Source organism: Cydia amplana, chromosome 5, assembly GCF_948474715.1.
Source record: "Cydia amplana chromosome 5, ilCydAmpl1.1, whole genome shotgun sequence".
NCBI lineage: Eukaryota > Metazoa > Arthropoda > Insecta > Lepidoptera > Tortricidae > Cydia > Cydia amplana.
The window spans coordinates 196,075-217,162 of record NC_086073.1 but is presented as its reverse complement, the minus strand read 5'-3'; the positions used below and the strand labels follow the sequence as shown (position 1 = coordinate 217,162).

General features: G+C 41.4%; 1 protein-coding gene across 1 annotated transcript in view; it reads right to left on the bottom strand.

Moving 5' to 3' along the window:
• LOC134647812 (bridge-like lipid transfer protein family member 1) overlaps positions 1-21,088 on the bottom strand; it is a 64,964-nt gene that overhangs the window by 26,568 nt on the left and 17,308 nt on the right. Inside the window, exons 13-30 of the mRNA XM_063502139.1 lie at positions 17,924-18,013; positions 17,304-17,449; positions 16,533-16,713; positions 16,289-16,447; positions 15,036-15,247; positions 14,601-14,730; positions 14,093-14,308; positions 11,594-11,834; positions 11,189-11,323; positions 10,912-11,079; positions 10,650-10,833; positions 9,850-10,014; positions 9,496-9,642; positions 9,071-9,163; positions 8,016-8,162; positions 2,563-2,685; positions 1,636-1,854; positions 630-729 (exon numbers count right to left, since the gene is read on the bottom strand). Of these exons, the coding sequence (XP_063358209.1) occupies positions 630-729; positions 1,636-1,854; positions 2,563-2,685; positions 8,016-8,162; positions 9,071-9,163; positions 9,496-9,642; positions 9,850-10,014; positions 10,650-10,833; positions 10,912-11,079; positions 11,189-11,323; positions 11,594-11,834; positions 14,093-14,308; positions 14,601-14,730; positions 15,036-15,247; positions 16,289-16,447; positions 16,533-16,713; positions 17,304-17,449; positions 17,924-18,013 (2,856 nt within the window). The remainder of the gene's footprint in view (positions 1-629; positions 730-1,635; positions 1,855-2,562; positions 2,686-8,015; positions 8,163-9,070; positions 9,164-9,495; positions 9,643-9,849; positions 10,015-10,649; positions 10,834-10,911; positions 11,080-11,188; positions 11,324-11,593; positions 11,835-14,092; positions 14,309-14,600; positions 14,731-15,035; positions 15,248-16,288; positions 16,448-16,532; positions 16,714-17,303; positions 17,450-17,923; positions 18,014-21,088) is intronic.

Below are 21,088 nucleotides of genomic sequence, written 5' to 3'. Positions count from 1 at the left end.
AATTAATTTATAATTATGATAACAGACTTCCAATGAAATAAAACTATTAGTTTTATTTCATGAGTAACTACCGCGGTAACCGAAGACAATATTAACAGACTTCCAAGTTTGATCACTAAAAAATACTATTACATTTTGGTGCTTGAAATGGCACCATACACATAATAAGTCAAATAAACGAGGTTTCTGGAAGTAAGGCGGAACTAAATAACTATAATAAATATGTAAACCTTGACGGTCTTGAGATGCCTCGGCAAATTCTGAAATTCAAAAACTAAGGCTTTATTTTGGTCTTGAGAGAAGATTTGTGCCAGTAAACAAGTGCTCTTTAGTGCTCCTTCGTTAAGCAATTTAGTTTCCGTGCCAGTTGTATTTAGCAACATGTAATAATGTCGACAAATCAAGTTTAAAACAACACTTGTCACCGATTCATCGTATAAATATATGTATTTAGTTCATAATTCAGCCTCTGCTATCTGTTTTCGTCTAGATCATGTGGGGTGAGTCCATTTAGTGGTTTCGGAGAAAGTGTCATTTTAATAGCTGATTTGACCATGAAGTATCCAGATTTAACTACATTTGTGTGTGTGTGAGTTTTCTACCGATATTGAATGTGCTGGAGTATGTACCTATCCTGGTGTTGAAGAAGGCGTACTGCTGGAACTCCGGCTCGGCCTCTTCGAACATGGCGTTGCGGATCAGCTGCCCTAAACTCAAGTTCAGGTCCACCTGGGAAGTAAATCATCTACAATTAGTATCGTAGGGACCGCGCACGTAAACCAACTTTTAGCATAGATCGATTTCTTCTTTTTTTATGATATAGGAGGCAAACAAGCAGACGAATCGACTGATGGGAAGTAATTACCGTCGCCCATGGACACCCGCAACACCAGAGACACTGCAATTGCGTTGCCGGCCAATACAGGTCGGCCACGGGATTACGCGATTGGCGACGGCGGCAGCGACAACCATAGGTGGGAACGCAAGGTCCGACGGCCGTGTCTCGCTTCAACCTATGGTTATCGCCGCCGCCGTCGCAAGTCGCTCAATGTCGTGGCCGAGCCGTTAAGATGGTAGTATGCTCTTTTCATTAAGGTCGGAAGCGCGCTTCACTTTAATAGACATGTCCCAACTGTTTATAGTAGCAATGTGACGAGTCCACTTTTTTTCAATTCGAATCATTCGAATTGATTCGGCCGCTGATTCGAATTCAAAATCGAGTTGACTCGACTCGACGATTCGCGTGGTTCGCGACAAGGTCACAGGCACAGGCGCGGAGCGAGTTGAGACGGCGAGTTACGCGGCAGTTGTTGTAAAATGAACCTTCGGGTCACGGAATTAAGGTTTATTTTTGAATGGTCATAGTACCAACTCGAGTTGAGACGGCGAATCGAGCGGCAGTTGTTGTAAAAAGAGCCTTCGGGCTACAGTATTAAGGTTTATTTTTGAATGGCCTTAGCAGCAGTGTGATAGCGTTGACTCGGCTCGGCGAGTTGTTCGCCGAGTTAGCTAGTGGTCGAGTTGATTCGAATTGCCCATAGTCTTGATTCGAATTAACTCATCTGTAGGCTGATTCGAATTATTCGAATGATAACTCGACTCGCCCATCGCTAGTTTATAGTCGGCCGCGGGTACCTGCGCCCGGGCGAACAGTCGCAGCGAGTGCGGCTCGGCGGGCTGCACGTTCTGCACGCGGTTGGACAGCTCCAGCTCCACCGCGCCGGTCTCCAGCCGCACCGAGTGCGGCTCGGCGGGCTGCACGTTCTGCACGCGGTTGGACAGCTCCAGCTCCACCGCGCCGGTCTCCAGCCGCACCGCCGAGTTGCTCGGGGTGGTCGCCGTCAGCTGGATGCGCTGTCGACATAATACCAAACTAAACTTTACGTCCCGGCACCTCCACCACATATATCCTCGCGAGCGACCCGCCCCGGCTCCGCGCGTGCACCTAAACCTTCCTCAAGAATCACTCTACCGATAGGTGAAAACTGCATGAAAATCCGTTCGGTAGTTTTCGAGTTTACCGCGAATATACATACACACAGACAGAAGCGGCGGGGGACTTTGGTTTTATAAGGTGTCGTTATATGGTCCTCATTCATTTTTATCATTTTCCTCGCGTTGTCCCGGCATTTTGCCACGACTTTTGGGAGCCTGGGGTCCGCTTGGCAACTAATCCCAGTTATTGGCGTGGGCACTAGTTTTTACGAAAGCGACTGCCATCTGACCTTCCAACCCAGAGGGTAAACTAGGCCCGTATTGGGATTAGTCCGGTTTCCTCACGATGTTTTCCTTCACCGAAAAGCGACTGGTAAATATCAAATGATATTTCGTACATAAGTTCCGAAAAACTCATTGGTACGAGCCGGGGTTCGAACCCGCGACCTCTGGATTGCAAGTCGCACGCTCTTACCGCTAGGCCACTAGCGCTTTCGTTATGTGGTCCTGCGAACATTATATTTCTAGGTACATATATTACATTTTTAATATTTTTGTATGAAGTCTCAACTCTTCGAGCTCACGTAGTGTCATATTCGAGTCAACGATGAACTTGACACCGCATACCTTGATCCTAATAAGCAAAGAGAAGAGTATCCTGTGGAGCGGCGAGGCGGAGGCCTCCTCCTCGCCCCACAGCGGCACGGGCTTCTCGCCGCCGTACACCTTCTGCACCACCTCGTTCACTTCCTGCAATGTCGCATTACATACATACAGGAAACTGCCCCACGTGACACTCACTATTGTTTTTTTTTTTTTTTTTTTATTGAGTAACAAACAGTCTTATAATAAACATAAGAGCAACTTAGCTAATAGCTACAAATTGATTTATTTATAGACCTGTAGTTCCCTATTTTAGATTTAAGCTAGTTTTTAATTTCTTTTAGTAATACACTGTATATATCTTGTTTGTAAATAAATTATAGGCGATTGTCATTTCATTTCCAACCTAAAAGGGAAATTAGACCTTATCGACTTGAGATAAGTTCGATTTCCTCACGATTTTTCTATACATCGAAAATCAACTGATAATTATTAAATGATGTTTCGTGGCCTTTTCCCTGCAGGGGGATACGTGGGCTGTATACAATAACAACTTGTGCATAAGTTTTAATAAACTCATTTCTATAATACGGAGTGCCAAAACCATAGACTAGGAATCCTCTAGACGGAGTTTAGAGCAATTATTTCATGAAACCAGAGATGTACAAAATGGTTTTAAAAAAGCATTTAAATACAAAATGCAAAATACTTTTCAGATTTACTATTTCAAATGCAAAATACCAAATAGTTTTGCGTTTTGTATTTCAAATGCTAAATGCAAAATAGGTATTTTCAAAATGCTTTTTCAAAATAAAATACCTTTTGACCAAATCTCAGATATTTTTGTTTATTTTAGGTATTTATCATGAGAATAGCCATAGAATAGATAATGTTTGTCATTTTCGTTTCACATTGACAATAGTCAGACATAATAGCCGGTTTAGACTCTCGTGGCTCGCAAGCTCGTCGAGCTAATATAATTTAAACACTAACGGCACGGCATAAGGTTTATAACCGAATGACAAGCCGAATGCGAGTGTGTCGAGGCGAGCCACGAGACGCGCCGGGAGCCGAGCCGCGAGTCTAAACGGCTACATAGAGAAATAAGTAAGACAAGAGTGCTCACTCCATACATCAGTTCAGACTATTAATTTCAGTGTCTACATCTAGCATCGAGTAGCGGAACTATCAGTACTGCTACTTGACAATAGATGTCGCACCGACTGGAAAGTATTATCTCAACAGCATAAGACTTTCCGGTCGGTGCTACATCTATTGTCAAGTAGCAGTACTGATAGTTCCGCTACTCGATACTAGATGCTAATAGTCTTTTTGGTACTAAAACTGATGTATGGAGTGAGCACTCTATGTATTTTTTTTTCTCTATGACGGCTATAAGGCGCGCACTCTGACCAAAGAAAAAAACCGGCCAAGTGCGAGTCGGACTCGCGCACGGAGGGTTCCGCGCCATCAACAAAAAATAGAGCAAAACAAGCAAAAAAACGGTCACCCATCCAAGTACTGACCCCGCCCGACGTTGCTTAACTTCGGTCAAAAATCACGTTTGTTGTATGGGAGCCCCACTTAAATCTTTATTTTATTCTGTTTTTTGTATTTGTTGTTATAGCGGCAACAGAAATACATCATCTGTGAAAATTTCAACTGTCTAGCTATCATGGTTCGTGAGATACAGCCTGGTGACAGACGGACGGACGGACGGACGGACGGACAGCGGAGTCTTAGTAATAGGGTCCCGTTTTTACCATTTGGGTACGGAACCCTAAAAAAGGGCGCGCATGGCTAGCAGACGCCTCTATCGGTCAAATTCGGCAATACAAGCGTTATTCGTTCATTTCATTGACTGGTAATGTTGGCTAAACTTAATCACAAAGTATTTTGCATTTTGAAATGAATATTAAAAATGCAAAATACATCTCGAAAAGTATTTCAAATAAAATACAAAATGGTTTTTATTAAAAGGCATTTAAATGCAAAATACAAAATAGGTATTTTGCATTTTGTATTTGCATTTTAAATAGAAGTATTTCAAATAAATCGCATCTCTGCATGAAACCGATGCTGCCAAAAATACGGGGGTGCGGGGGGACGAGGTGAGCGAATCCCGTGCCGTGATTGGTCCGTTCAAAGACACGGACCAATCACGGCACGAGATTGACTCGAAGATGGAGTAAAACTACCGTATAAGTGGCAGAGGGGGTAGCATTACTATGCTCAGTCTAGAGGATGTCTTGTCTATGGCCAAAACTGACGACGTTCGATTTGGAAGTGACACAGTGACACGCCAGGCTAGGCTCGCGGTAACATAGGTATAGTCCGTCAACCAAATCTTGTCAGTAGCAATGTAAAGCAAACTAAAGTAGGGCAACACTCAAAGAGCAGTATTGCGCTAAGAAAAGCAGCAATGTACATCGAACCAAAATATTTTTTTTTCCGCTGAGCGCGCCCTGCGTACGTCAATTCAAATTGTCACTCGCGGTTTATTGAAAAAATTTGAAACATGGACGGACAATTTAAAAGCGATGTTAAAACAATGTTAATCAAAATGATGAACAAATTTGAAGATATCAAAAAACAACGCCCTATCTTAGTGCTTATATTCTCTTTGTTCCCTATCTATGTCTTCTAAAGTTTACTAAAATAAAATCATATCAAAATGCAGATAATTAGATAGTGCATATATTTGTTATTTACAATATAATAAGGTCACCCGGGGCGAAAGCAACTAAAAAAATAGTATAATATTTTTGCCGCCCTCTACCATGAGCTATATAATTAGAAGGGTTATTCAAATAAATGTACTTAATTGCTCACATTTCAATGAACGTTTTCAACTTTAATTACACTACAAACAAGCTTAGGTTTTTCAATAATTTATTTTATTGTGCCACGAGAGCAGTAATAGTTACATTGACCCCACCTTGAGGTTAATGTGACTATTACTTATAACATTATTGTAATCAGTAACTAAACGTTGAGGGTAAGAGTACACGTTTATTCACGCAACACCTATCCGAAAATGGTATCTAGTCGCAGAGAATAGGGCTCAGTCTCCAGCAAATTCATTTTTTCATTTTAATGGGGTAAATGCAACTATCTTCCATAGTGGCTAGTGTTGGTATACTACTTATCGATAAATCTTCATATGACTTCAGTATTCGTTGAAATCATTAAGCTATGCAGCTTGAGTTTTTATTGTAATTTGAATTGTTTACTGTTAATAGCTCAAAGATGACAAGAAAACAGTGTTTTAAGTACGAGCTCTTTTATAAAGCCTTGTGTGAAATGCTAAGAAACATACGCATTCGTCAATCTGATACCTAAGGTAAAGAAGAAAAAACAGACTTATTTCTTAAATTGGACATTTAAATAATCAACATAATAAAAACAGTTTCTATTTTTTTCTTACAAACTAAAGGAAACATCTGTATTCAACAGTAAAATAACAAGTACTTACTTACGAAAACAATCCAAATAAAACTTTGCATCTTTGCGAAAGATGGTCCCATATAAATTTGGAAAAAAAAAATCCAATTCTTATTTAAGCTACTCATTTGTCATTTGTTATAAAAGTCTTACATGCTTCGCACCAATGGGGACTATCGTTTCTTTGCTCACATGTTGGCGCCACTGTTGACTAAGGTCCAGAGGTATAGCTGTCAAAGGCGACTTTATAAGATCGGCGCCAAAACAAAATTTTAAATCTTGAATCTCATTAAGTTTATTAACTATCATCATATCGAGTAGCTATGCCGCAATGTTGTGCAGTTCCGTTTCGTACGCAAAAATAATTAAAAATATTTTTTGTAAAAAAAATTGTTAGTCCAAATAATCCATATTTGCGATAATTTCACGAAGGAGATCACTTTTCAACAGATATATTAAAGAAATTATAATTTATGTCACGAAACCCGCCACAACCAGCTAAAAGTGAATGTTATTGGACCTCACCCGACACTAGCGCCTCTAGTGGCAAATTCACACGCGATAGCCCCCATTGCAGATCTTATAGGTGAACCAGGATCTATTGAGGGTGCGCCATGTTGCGGAACTAATTTTTTCATACTACACTGAATTGTCACCCTATACATGAGAATAACAGCGCCCTCTTGACAATTATCATATATTACTGGTCAGGCTATAAATAGTCACAAAAATATGCGAAATTCCTTTATCGAAATATCGACACGGAACATCACTAGCAAATGGCACTTTTCATACAAAAACTATGGGGCTATTGCAACTGTCAAAATAGTTGCAATAACCCATGTGCACGAAAAGTTGAGGTTAATGTAACTATATCAATAAAATATTAATTGCAAGACCTACAGTTCAAATAAATATACCAAATGCACTTAAGTTTTATCTTTTCTTTAGGATGAACGTTAAGTTTTGCAGAAAACGGTTTGAAATATTTTTTTTGGCACAAAACGTAACACACCACAATGCAAAGCGTTGCTTCAAAATGGCGGTTGATAAAATTTGCTCTGTCGGTACAACAGTGAGCGATTTAGGAGCGTCATTTGTGTTTTATTTTATAGAGCAATTATTTTTCTACCCTCCAACACATGGCGCTTTTTATAAAAACCATTACATTGAGAGAAACTTCAATTAGTTACCTTAGCCTCATGGTTGCTTTCGCCCCGGGTGACCTTATGCCACTTGTTAATGAAAATTAGTGTACTCTTCTGGATGAATATGACATACCTGTGTAATTTTTTTGATTGGTATATATTGTACAATAGGATTACATATTAAAAATAAAACAACTGATATTTGGGTGTTTATTTAATTGAAAGGTAAATAAGATAAGGGTCACTTTAGCTTACACTATAATTCAGGTCATTAATTGAAAAAATATAATGAAGTTACCAATGTTACCGGGTCACTTCAACCAAGCATAATACTCTGTAGTATTCTATTGCATCTTTGTAAATAGTCACAACTGATCACTGAAAATATTAGACATGTGGGCCTATGGACGGTTTCCAGGACACAATTTATGGTCTTGTTGGATAGATTTAGGCATACGTTTTAATTTTATTTATGCCTTTTAACCCTAAAACAAAAAAACTGAACATAATCTTAAAAGTTCGAAAGAGTTCTTCCAGTATGTACTTGTCATAACCTCAATTTTTAGTAATGTTTACCATCAACGAGCATGATTGTACATTATAGGCCCCTTAGCTTTGCTTATTCTTATTTAATGTATTGGTATTTAATGGTGACAGCAGAAATATCTCTTGAAACAGAAACGATTCAGAATGAAAACCAAATGAAAACAAATAAGGTGACGGCTGTCATTCACGGTCCACATTCCACAGATAAAACACAGATGACACGCATTTTGGAATTATTCGAACACAGTGTTGCTAACCCGCGATTTTTCAAATTTGCCGCCTTTTACTACTGACAAGATTTGGTTGACGGACTTTAAGTAGTATGCTAGTATAACTTACTTTCATGAACACCTTCTGCACGAAGACCAGGTGGTTGAGCAGGTCGGTGGAGAGCGTGTGCTCGAACAGGCCGATGTCGGCCGTCGCGTACAGGTAGCGGCCGGCGCGCAGCACCACGCCCGGCGCGTCCGGGGCCTCGGCCGCCGTCTACACACGGGATTATCCATCGATCGAACATACAGGATAACATTTAAGTGGGAAGTCATGGCACATACGAGAAAACTGTCCTATAAGCAGTGATCGGAATTGGTAGTGCCATTTCACGGGACTCCGGTGCGTAAGCTTAGTATGGATATACCGTTTCACCCCGGGATTTCATATTACCTACTTTAATTAAAGACATGCCAAGAAATATTTTTGTGAAAAAAACCGGCCAAGTGCGAGTCGGACTCACGTTCCAAGGGTTCCGTACATTAAGTCCGACTCACGCTTGACTGCACATTTCTAATAGGTTTTCCTGTCATCTATAGGTAAAGAACTATTTTGTGTATTTTTTTCAAAATTTTAGACCCAGTAGTTTCGGAGATAAGGGGGGGGGGGGGGGGGGAATAGTAATTTTTTGACTATTTTCTTGAATAACTATTATTCCTAAAATTAAAAAAATACCTATATATATTTGAAATCCTTACAATGAGCTCTTTCATTTGATATGTAACACGATATAGTTTGAAAAACATTATTTTTTAATTTTCTCATTTACCCCCAAAAATGGCCTTCATATTTAAAATTCATTTATTTACGTTACACGTCACAAACTTACATATGTGTGTCAAATTTCATCTTAATTGGTCCAGTAGTTTCGGAGAAAATTGGCTGTGACAGACGGACGGACAGACAGACGCACGAGTGATCCTAATCCTATTAGGATTCCGTTTTTTCCTTTTGAGGTACGGAACCCTAAAAATAAGAGTCTTGGAATCCCGAGCCTTATCCATGTTAAGTACAATGTTTGAGGTCATTCACCCCAAATGGCACTACCTATTCCGATCATTGCCTATAAGACTAGCCTTAGATACCTAGATGACAGACTAGTTATAGAATGAAACGATTCACACCTGTCCATTGGGTGCATCTTCTAAAACGCGGGCGGCCACGTGAGCGGCGGGCAGCGCTACGATGGCTGACGACGGGATGTTCGCCTCCGACACCTGACAACAAACGCATCTTCACTTTTAAAGATGGCACGGAGACGGGGGATTAGAAATGATGGCATTGCAGACTATACACGATCAATGATGATCATGATGAATGAACTAACGACGACCGATTGTATTGCATATGGCGTTATCACCACCCCTGACCGAGCCGTAACAGTATGCTGCGCTCGAGAAGAGACTTGCTCTCTCCTATCTCTTTTGGTAGAGACACCTATAACATTGTTAGAAAAATATGGGTAGGTGGTCTGTATAGGTCACGTTGCAGGGACGGCGCGCTCATGTAAGGGACGCAGACCACTGACCAATGTGAAGTTATCCCGTACCTGTAATTTAGTGACGAAGCTGAGCGAGTGTTGCGGTAAGTCCACTGTGAAATGTGCCTTTCTTCCCGATACGCCCGAACTCTGAACGTGCTCCATCTTGTACTGGGCCTGCAGCGACGGCAGCAGAGCCGCCGTGATGCTCAGACTCTGGACACGGAAAGACGAGTGTTCAGTTTCATACTAACTAATATTCTTTAAATAGGTTCAAAAAAAAATATGTAAACGATATAACATAGGTATGTGTTAATTATCATGGTGTGCGAGAAAAACATAAAGCTAAACGACTGGTTCCGGGTGCCGGAGAGTCCGTAGACCTCGCCCGGCTAGTGCTAGTGTAGTGTATAGCGCGTATACCTGCAGGCCGACTTTGAACTGCACCCGGGGCGCGGGCAGCGGCGGCGCGGGGCGGGGACGCGGCGGCGGGGCGGGCGCGGGCCCCGGGCTGCGCGTCCCCGCCCCCTCCTCCTCCGCCTCCGCCCCGCGGGACGTGCGCGACGCCGTGCGCGTCACGCCCAGCTCCTGCCCGACAACAGACATTCATGTACACGACGCTAAAGCTTCGGATTCCTCCGAAAACGGTGCCGTCATATTACGGCCGCTATATAGCGTTGACTGACGTCACTAGAACGTTGTCTATGTAAACAAGATGGCGCGGTTTCCTAGACGGCGTTACGTTACGTTGATTGTCAACGTAACGTAAGATGACGGCCGTCATGACGGTGTCGATAGTTTCGTGAACGTTTTATTAGATAGCGGTGACGCCATTTTGAATAAATGACACGAGATTTGAAGGAAAAGGCGCGAAATTCAAATTTTCTATGGGACGTTATCCCATCGCGCCTACATTTTTCAAATTTGCCGCTTTGACCTTGGTGGATGACGGTGTGTTATGACGCCGTGGTACTTTCCACATGTCGCCACCGTAAAGACGGCCGTCTTTTGCGGCCGCTATATGACGGCCGTCATATGACGGCACCGTTTTCGGAGGAATCCAAAACTTAAACGACCCTCGGCGGCACGGTAATGTCAATTCTCCGAGCTAACATGATGACCCGCTTCAAAACTAAGTAAGCGAGACCATCTTTGAATATATATATAAAAAGATCCCCGCGGGAAAGATTAAAAATAATGAAGGACCGTCGGGCCCTGCGTACTTGTAGCGTGGAGGAGAGCTGCCGGCTGGAGCGCGTCATGACGCCGTGCAGCGCGACGGGGTGCTGCGGCAGGTCCACGCGCACGCCGCCCAGCGTCACCAGCGCCGCCGCGCCCGCCGCCACGCGCCCCGCCTCCCACGAGTACAGCGCCTGCGACTTGCCCACCGACACGCGCACCACCGTCCTGTCGACGCAAACAGAGTTACAGCCAACCGACCGCCCCGGCCCCGTGCCGCGCTAACGTGGCGCCCCGTGCACTCACTGGTGGTTCGGCGCCCCGCCCTCGAGCAGCACGATCATGCTGCGGCCCACGACGCCCGTGAGCGCCCACTGCCGCGCGCGGGACGCCTGCAGCGACGCGTGCAGCGACGTGATCTCCGCCTCCAGCTTCAGCCCGGACAGGGAGGCCAGCAGTCTGGTTCGATGGATCCTGAAAAACGAGCATCGAAAGTCCGATTCCGAAAGTGGTCGACGTTTATAAACGCGGCGAAAGCGATTTTGGTACTCGACCGAAGCAATTTTTTTATATAGGTAGGTACCTAGCGACTCCCATGACGACGATGCCCATCCCCGCCCCGCTGGAGGAGGAGGTGCTGGTGTTCTGTTCGCGGGAGGCGGGGCGGGCGGGCCGGCTCGTGCGGTACTGTTCCGGCAGCTCCGTCGTCACAGAAAACCTGACAGATTTTTTAAAATTAAAATTAGACTAATTCGAGATATTCATAGAAAATTTATCCTTGGACTCTGCCAAGCGTGTCCCGAATCATCATCGTGTGATATCAAAAAATGTGTGAATATACAGTCTATCTTACTTAGCTCTGCGGCGAGCGACTATATATGAAAGTACCACGTATACCTATAATAGAGGACATGCCGGCCAGCTTTACATCATTGTTGGCGGCCCATGAGGGGACGGCGTAAACGAATATCTCAATAAGTACACGTACCTGTGTGTGATAGTGTGCGCGTCCGGCATGTCCGCGTACAGACTGAGCAGCGAGTACACGGTCCGCCAGCAGCGCGGCGCCAGCGAGCCGTCGTCGGGTAGGGGCGGGAGCGGGGGGAGGGAGGGGAGGGTGGGGAGGGGGGTCAGGTCGGGCAGGGGGGGCGGACGCCGCGGCCGCACCTCGATGTCCGGCTCCCGAGCGGAGTACGGCGTGTGCGCGCCCTCGTTCAGCGAGCTGTAGCCTGCCGAACGGAACGAACTACTCAACACCAGCAGTGATGGGTGAAGCTGGCACTATAATTACTCTTCAGGTACATGTGCCATTACTTTCTAACACAGACTATAACTCAAACTACGGTTTGCGAGCCAAATCCATCCATCCCTACTAGCCCATTAAAAAGAAACGAAAATGCCAGAAACGATAGCGTTTCTGGCATTTTTGTTTCTTAACGTGCGGGTATGGACCCGCACTACAAAAGGTGACCACAAAGAGTATGCAGAAAGCTGAAACCTTGGCAGTGGTCCTCTAATAAAATAAAATAAAACCCGTTCTAAACTACAGTAGTAGGCTCAAAAGTGTCAAGGTTAATTCACCTCGCTGCGTGGACAAACATGTGTAGAGACCTCGATTAGTAAACTCGTGATTTGAAGACTTATGTGCATGGCTGAAACTGCATTTGGTAAGAAACATATCCTTCATAACATCTTCGACTTTTTACTGTAAGTATTAATGAATTACTTATGCTTCATATTGTATGTATCCTACCTTTAGTTTTATTATTAGGCTTATGCTAGTATCTATTGTATATTTCAATTTTCAGTTACTTATATATTTTATGAACCTCCAGGTCTTTTTAACAAGCTTTTATTAGGTCGACCTGTATGTAGTAGTTAGGGATTGCAGAACCGGTACTGTTTAAAAGAACCGGGATTTTCGGTACCGGGCAAAAATGGAACCGGGATTTCCCGGTATTTTCGGTACTTTCGGGACTGCCTTCAAAAATCAGTTTTCTCATTAATTTTCAGTAAAAAAAAGCGTAAAACGACCACGAATCTTTCTTAAAACAATAAAAAAGTAGCACAGTGAAGGTACACACTTCTTTTATACCATAATTATGTGTCTTTGAGTCACACAATCATTAATATATGTAATTTGTTTTTTTTTCCTAAACTACATGATATTTTTACTATCTTTGTTGATTGGCAAAAACTGAATTGTGGCTCAGTAATGTCATAATTTTTTTTAAATATGTAAGACGTTTTGTGAAAAAGGATAAAAAAAATGATAATTTTCGCATGCGTTCAAAATGGGCTGTGGACCTTCGAACATATAATAACAGAACTATTAATACGACAAATCAAGAAATTATTCAGCCAGAATTATTAATTCATTTAAAATATCATTATCATATGTGAGTTTCTTATACCGTGTTTGAATTTGAATTAAAAGTAGTATTTTATTAATTACAGAATTGTCTCTATTTTTGCTTCTAGTTAGTATACAAATATGAAATAACTAATTGTTCGTATAAAATTATTTATCGTACAAACATTTATGCCCTTAAAGTATCGAATTACGCAATTTTATATTGTCGGCATTGTCAAACCCATTGACTTTTTTTTTTATTTATTTTAATGTAGTGGTCATGGTCAGCCGTAAAAGTATTACCATCAGCCTTAGATTGATAAAATATATTTTTTTTATAAAACATGATATTTCATGCTAAGTAACAGAAAGCAGTCAAATATTGTACCGGAAGTTTTAGTCCCGAAAATCCCGGGAGTACCGGGATTTTAATTTTGAAATCCCGGTTCTTTGCTTGGCTCTAAATCCCGGGAATTCCCGGTACTTTCGGTACCGGTATTTCCCGGGAGCAAACCCTAGTAGTAGTAGTAGTAAACACTTTATTGCACAAAACAAGTACATAACACAGAGATAATCCAGTAAATGTGTACAAAGGCGAACTTATCCCGTTAAGGGATCTCTTCCAGCTAACCTTTAAGTAACTGAGAGATACATTATGAAATGGTAGTCAAACTAAGATAAATTGTACATGACGGCGAGACTTAAAAGAAGTAGCTAACCCTAGAAACAACTAAATACGATGCGATGCATTAGGTGCAAAGGCATATACATGTATAAATATACGAAACAAATATATATTCATAAAAATATTAATACACATACATAGTTAGTTATTACATAGTTATATTAGTATGTAACTATGTAATGGAATCTTACAAGTTAAATTTGATCCACTTCCCGGTTTAGAAAGAATTATGTGCGTATTATGCACTTCTAACTTATGTATGACAGTATGTGTTCTGAATAAATAAAATAAAATAATATAACACTTAACTAGTTCTGAAATAATTCCGCACCCCGCGGACGCGATGCTTTTTAGTTCTTATTAACAAAGACATGTCAACACATACATTCCCTCTAATACATTTCTATCCTCTTTCCTCGAGGGAGGATAGGAGTAAATTAAAAACTTACCCAATTTCCCCTTAACGCTCTTCCCCGTGGACCTCAGCTTCTGCGCGAAGCTCTGCGGCCTCTTCCCTCCGGCCAGCTTCTGCTGCGCGAGCGGCGGCGGCGCGGCCTCGGGGTTGGGGGTGCGCGTGCGCAGCTCCCACTTGGGGTCGAGCGTGGCGTATTGACTCTCCTTGTCGAGGGAGGACACGCTCACGAGGTTCTCGCGGAAGTCTGAAACTGACGTGTCTGTGGAGGGTGAAAAGTCGGCTCTTTGGTAGATTGGTGTTGATGACACAGACTTCTTATATAATAAACGTGCAAAAAATAGATGTAGCGTTCAGGGATTAGAATGGAAAATTCCAAGAACTTGATGCTGTCAAAACACAATCAGTAACAGAAAACAGTACATGAGATTGTTTTCTTGAAACTTGACGACAGAACAGCAGTGTGTGCGGGTAACAAGTTTGTATAAATTCAAACAAGTTTTGTCACTCCACCTTGGGCTCACTCATTTAGTATAGAAACATACCCGAGTCAGCAGCGTGTTTGCTCTGCCGGTGCGAGATCTTGGTCTGCGTGCGCAGCTCGATCTGCGTGTCCTTCACGTTCTGGTACATGTTGCTGATCTGGTGCAGCAGGCGTAGCAGCGGCATGTTCACCTGAACCACAAATTGAACATTTTAAAAATAAGTTAAGCATCAACGTAAAAGTATAGTATTTTATAATTCATTACTGTCCCGTGTCCCGAATTGGGTTGATAATGTTTCCATCAGCATACACTGTCTGCCCAGTCCCAATACATTACCGCTTTAACGAGGTACAATTGCGGGACCTTTCAACCTTTTTTCAGACCAAACGAATATTAGCTTCTTTACAGGAATTTTATCACAGCTGCCTTTCTTTCTCAAAGTTCTGCCGATCTCTGTGCTATGGGAAACAGGCATGAATGTGAGAACTTATGTACCTGTTGTGATATAAATCGAACGCTGATGTTGAAGTTGAGCATAGTGCTGATATGTTTCTTGAGCTGTCCCCTTGATATATAGAGCACATTCTGACGCTGTATGAGGTCGTCCACCGCCATGTCGGCGACCTTCTTCAGGTCCACGTCGATGGACACTTTCTCGCACAGGAAAGCTGGCGTTTCAGAGGGGATGTCGATGTGCGAAGGCTGACCTGTACAATTAAAAGATAAGTGTGTCATCTCAGAAGCTTCCATGTGTCAATGTAAAGTTGTTAATTCCGTTTGAGGCAGAAAGTTGTCAGATAAGACACCGCCCCAGGAAGCGAACGTGAAGGGGTGCAGGAATGAAGCCGTGCACCGTCCCTATTGGGACCGTGCACGATGGCAGCGCCGCCTAGCGTTCGCAACGTGGTCGGCGCTGTCAAATAACGAGCGCAACAAAATAAAGATTATTCCTTATAAATATTTACTATAATGTACTTAACAATGTGCGGAATCTATTCCTATTTCATGTCAAATACACTTGGTTTTTGCTTTAGTGAAAAGAGTAAGAATTATCTGTGTATTTTATATTATTCGGTCACTTTTCTTCGTTGTTGTTTCGTTACAAATTCAATGAAAAAATGTATGTTTCACTATGTTTTGATGACTCACTTAGTGATCTTCTTCCTGGGGATACGTACGATGCTTGCAATTATAAAAACTTTGACCTTTTTCACAGGTTTTAATCAACATATTTTGTGTTAAAAATTTATGTTCTCCCGCTTTAGGCACAATGTCTGTTGTGACACTTGTGACAGACGACAAATAACCCTACGTGCCAAAAGTGTGCTTTGGACGGGCTTTCAATAACTAATATTACATTCATTTAATGTTGGTACACTGTATTAGCCATACTATTTTATTAACATACAAGAAAAACTCTGTGTTGACATAGACTAGATAAAATGTTTAGGCATTACGTTGTTAAGCCTGGAATAGTACTATATGATATAAAAGGCTAATATCTAGCTCGGCGTTGAAAATATATAAAATTTAATATCACTGTTTCGTCCAGTATTATTGCAGTTTACCACACAATAGCTATCGTGACCCATTTTTATCGTAAGTGTGATTATAAAGCTAAAATAACTGAGAAGTATGGGAATTGACAGAAACAAAGTTACCAAACTTGTCAGTATTGGCCACATCAAGCGCTGCGATCGTTTCGGCTTCCCCTACCACCCGCTTTGCACGGAGCGAATAAAACTGACCTTTCCCCTTGGTCGGGTGCCGGCGCGGCTTCAGCTCGCTGACGACGATGTCGATGCGGAACACGTCGATGATGCCGCCCAGGGACAGCTTGGACCCGAGGGATTCCAGCGCCGGGGAGGCACCTGAGCCTTCCGCGCCGGACTTGTTCTTTGATTCGCCTGAAATCAGATCACAGTATGAGAAAATGCTAATAGCGTCGAGGTGGTTCGGGCCGGATGTCACGCTTCTAGATCCTTCTTTAACCTTGTGCCACCTGCTGCGGACACACGCCCAGCGCGCCCAGCAGCGGCTGGAACACCAGGTGCGCGTCCAGGAGCATCAGCGATCCCTGCAGGGGGTAGAGGCTGCAGGCCGGGAGAGCGGCCGCCATGGCGCGGGGGTTCATCTTTGACGCCGGGATCATGGGCTTCTTCGTCTTGGACTCCTGGGGAAACATTACATAATGTTAAAGATGCAGATAACCAGATTAGTCTACTGATATTGACAATAAATCAACAGAACATCTTATTCGATGTCATCCTCAACATTCAATCATTGTTTATTACCTGTCGGCCATCAATATTCATTCAGTGTGCATTTAGATAGATAGAAAGAATAGTCTTTATTGGCACACCTCAGTAAAAAGATACAAAAGAGAAGAACAATTACTTGAATTATACCTTGAACGGAATTTGAAATTTTTTTTTTCATTCAAGTCCTTGATTAGCAGCGATCGTTAATTTTCCAGCAGTTTTAGTGCAGTATTGTTGGTTAAAAGCATCTGTATGCGTGGAATAGATAATTAGGGTTAATAACAGTAATATTAACCTTAACCAATCCTCTCCCTAGAATTTTTTTTAAGAAAATCCTTTATTTTTACTATGCTGCACCAAAATTACTGGAAAATTAACGATCACTGTTGATTAGACATCAGACTGTTTTTTTATGATATCAATTTTATCACGATACTCACTGTTAAATAGTATTAGTGTTAGCTAACTATTGGTATACCTTCAGAGACATAAGGTTACTTACAACTTTGATGGGTTCCTGCTTGGCCATCCACTGGTACAGGTCCTCCCTGGCGCGGTCGTTCTTGAGGTTGTCATCTGATCCGTGCGGCGAGTACAGCGACGGATTCGAACCCACCGCCGGGAAGTCCTCCTTCAGCGTGCCGTAATCTGAGCCGTACACTTTATAATACACTAACACTGCGTGTCTAAGACACACTTCGCTGACCATTCGTAAACTTTATTGCAATGATAGAAAGTTTACTTTTGATCAGGAAAGTGCGTCTTGGTTTGTATTGTTAATAATAAACTAGCAAACAGTCAAACAAAACATCTGGCACAAATCTCAATATTAGTCATGGTGAAACTAATTAACTGAATGAAGTCGACTTCTTTTTTGTACGTTACAACTTTAGATCCTGGACCAAGTCTAAATTTGTCTGTCGTGTGTCATTTCAGGGCCACTTGATCCAAGCCAATTTGAGGGCTATTCATTTTATCGTTTAAAATTTGTCTGCAATTACTTAAATATATTCTTCAAACTACCAACGGAGCTAAAAACGTACATATAATCTGTTCTGCTTGTCATTATTATTCTTGACTATTTTACGTCAATTGTAATGTGATGTGATGTGATATACTCACTAGCGATGGCGTCATCATGGAATGTTGGCTTGCGCGTCGAGAATGGTAGCGAGGGGAACGCGAGGCTGCCGCGGCCGGCCGCCGCGCGCGCTACACACACACCACACCGGCACTTATGAGCATGCTATATGAAGGGATACGGACGGGCTTCTGTCCTACTTGCACAAACATTCATCTCACTCTCAAGTTCAGTATGAGCGGCAACTACCACAGGTTTAAAGTTCAGTATTAGGATTATTATTTTATTCAGTAACAAAACACGTTTTGCATTAAGCCCGTTATTTGTATGTACATTGTTGTATATATTGTGTGCAATAAAGTTTAAATAAATAATTAAGAATAAGAATAAGAATTCGTTTATTCATGGCAAACTAAACTACATTTAATACAAACGTATTACAAAAGCCGGCCAAGTGCGAGTCGGACTCGCGCACGGAGGGTTCCGCACCATCAACAAAAAATAGAGCAAAACAAGCAAAAAAAAAAGCAAAAAAACGGTCACCCATCCAAGTACTGACCCCGCCCGACGTTGCTTAACTTCGGTCAAAAATCACGTTTGTTGTATGGGAGCTCCACTTAAATCTTTATTTTATTCTGTTTTTAGTATTTGTTGTTATAGCGGCAACAGAAATACATCATCTGTGAAAATTTCAACTGTCTAGCTATCACGGTTCGTGAGATACAGCCTGGTGACAGACGGACGGACGGACGGACAGCGGAGTCTTAGTAATAGGGTCCCGTTTTTACCCTTTGGGTACGGAACCCTAAAAAGTATATTTTAAACAGAAATTATAGTTTACCACGAAAAGCAGGGAAAAATGCAAAGAGCAGGGAAAAATGCAAAGAGCAGGGAAAAAACATACGAGTATACCTAAGGGTGCTCATGCATCAAGCGTGCTCTCTTGTAATTTTATTTTATTTTTTTATTTTACATTGTTTATAGTAGGGGAGCTCAAGAGGGGATTTTTGTGTTTACTCGCGCGGGTCAGATTAAGATATGTGAGTGATATCTTGCTACCCCGTATAGTCTACCTTTACCCCTTTTAGCCATCTATGTTGAGCCCTTGGTTGGTGGGGGGTTCAACAAATTGTTAAGCAGATTGTGGATTTGGTCTTATTAGTCCAAATTAACGCTATACTTGTGCTATTACTAAATCTGATAATTATTTGCACACATTTCCTTAATCTGACGGTTACAATATAAAAATTAGGCGTCAAACTTGTGTTCGTCAGATTAAGAAAATGCCTACAAATAAGTGTTATATTAATTTATAGAAAAAATATAGCATTAACGTGGACAAAAACGACCAAACCCACAAACTGTTAAACGATTTTTAAACCCTCCACCAACCTCCCGAAATTAAAAAAAAATTGTAAAAGCTTTCCGGCTCGCTGGAAAAAAAACTTTATATAACTTTTTTTCTTCTTATCATCTAATATTTCGATTCCAATAGGTCCGTACGACGCTCGAGTATTTACACATTTAGCATTGTCGGCTCCCCAACTATTATTTGGAGATCCAACAGCTGTGACATTGATATAAAAATTAAAGTAGATACATGAAGCGAATTATAGGAACTGACAGGTAGTAATACCAGTAACTTGTCGTTTGTTATGACCGGTTGCGTGTGTTCTGACCTTTTACCTAAAGACATAACAAAGTACAAAGTGAGGTTTGGCATCAAGTGCACTTTACGCTTTCTTGTAACACAAAAATGTACAACAAGGTACTACGGCTCAGACAAAACTTTTGTGTTAGCATATTTTAGGTACTTTAGAGGCAATCATTTTATTTGTTTCATTGCTGCCTCATATAAAGGATGGAATAAAAAAATCCATGGCCTTTTTCAGTAAGTTACGTGATGACAAGGTTAAAAAAACAAGTTATAAAGGGTATAGCCGGGTAAGCATGGCTAAACTGCCCTTAGCGTAAAAAACAATTTCCTGTTACTGGATTATTAACCTATGTATATGTAGTGCTTTCACCAAATATTAAGCCTCAAATGCTTCAGATTTAAAAAAAAAATGCAAAAAAAGAAAAATCATTTTTATTTTATTACAGCCAAAGTACTAATCCGATTTCTTTGTAATTTGGGTATGTTGTATATACAATTAAGGTCGCTTTCTGAAAAAAATAATATTGAATTATCTCTTAAAATAATAGTAAAAAATTGAGATGAAAATTTTCAGAAAAATAAAAAAAATACGTGCGAAATAGCGACAGTTACCAAATTTACATATTTTATGTAGAATTTAATAATGTTTAACATATATTTTTTTCAAAAATTAAAATCGGGATTAACAGTGTGAAAAACTCGAATTTGTAACATCCCATAATACTCTCTCTTCATACAAGCAAAGCTAAGTAGTCATCATAAACGAATGAAGTATATTATGAACGCAGTCTTTACGAATTTGAATTTAGAATGTGACGTATTTTATTCATCAAAGGAACAGACATTTTTCAATCGTTAACGCTCTGTATAAAATTCGTGCCTATTTTCCTGTTCCCGCGCTTTTTTTAGGGTTCCGTAGCCAAATGGCAAAAAACGGAACCCTTATAGATTCGTCATGTCTGTCTGTCTGTCCGTCTCTCTGTCCGTCCGTATGTCACAGCCACTTTTCTCCGAAACTATAAGAACTATACTGTTGAAACTTGGTAAGTAGATGTATTCTGTGAACCGCATTAAGATTTTCACACAAAAATAGAAAAAAAAACAATAAATTTTTGGGGTTCCCCATACTTCGAACTGAAACTCAAAAATTTTTTTTTCATCAAACCCATACGTGTGGAGTATCTATAGATAGGTCTTCAAAAATGATATTGAGGTTTCTAATATCATTTTTTTCTAAACTGAATAGTTTGCGCGAGAGACACTTCCAAAGTGGTAAAATGTGTGTGTCCCCCCCCCCCTGTAACTTCTAAAATAAGAGAATGATAAAACTAAAAAAAATATATGATGTACATTACCATGTAAACTTCCACCGAAAATTGGTTTGAACGAGATCTAGTAAGTAGTTTTTTTTTATACGTCATAAATCGCCTAAATACGGAACCCTTCATGGGCGAGTCCGACTCGCACTTGGCCGCTTTTTAAATCTCTGAATGCCGTTCGCCCTAGCCGCATACAGTACAGCCACGGAGTTTAAGGTCCGCGCTCAGCG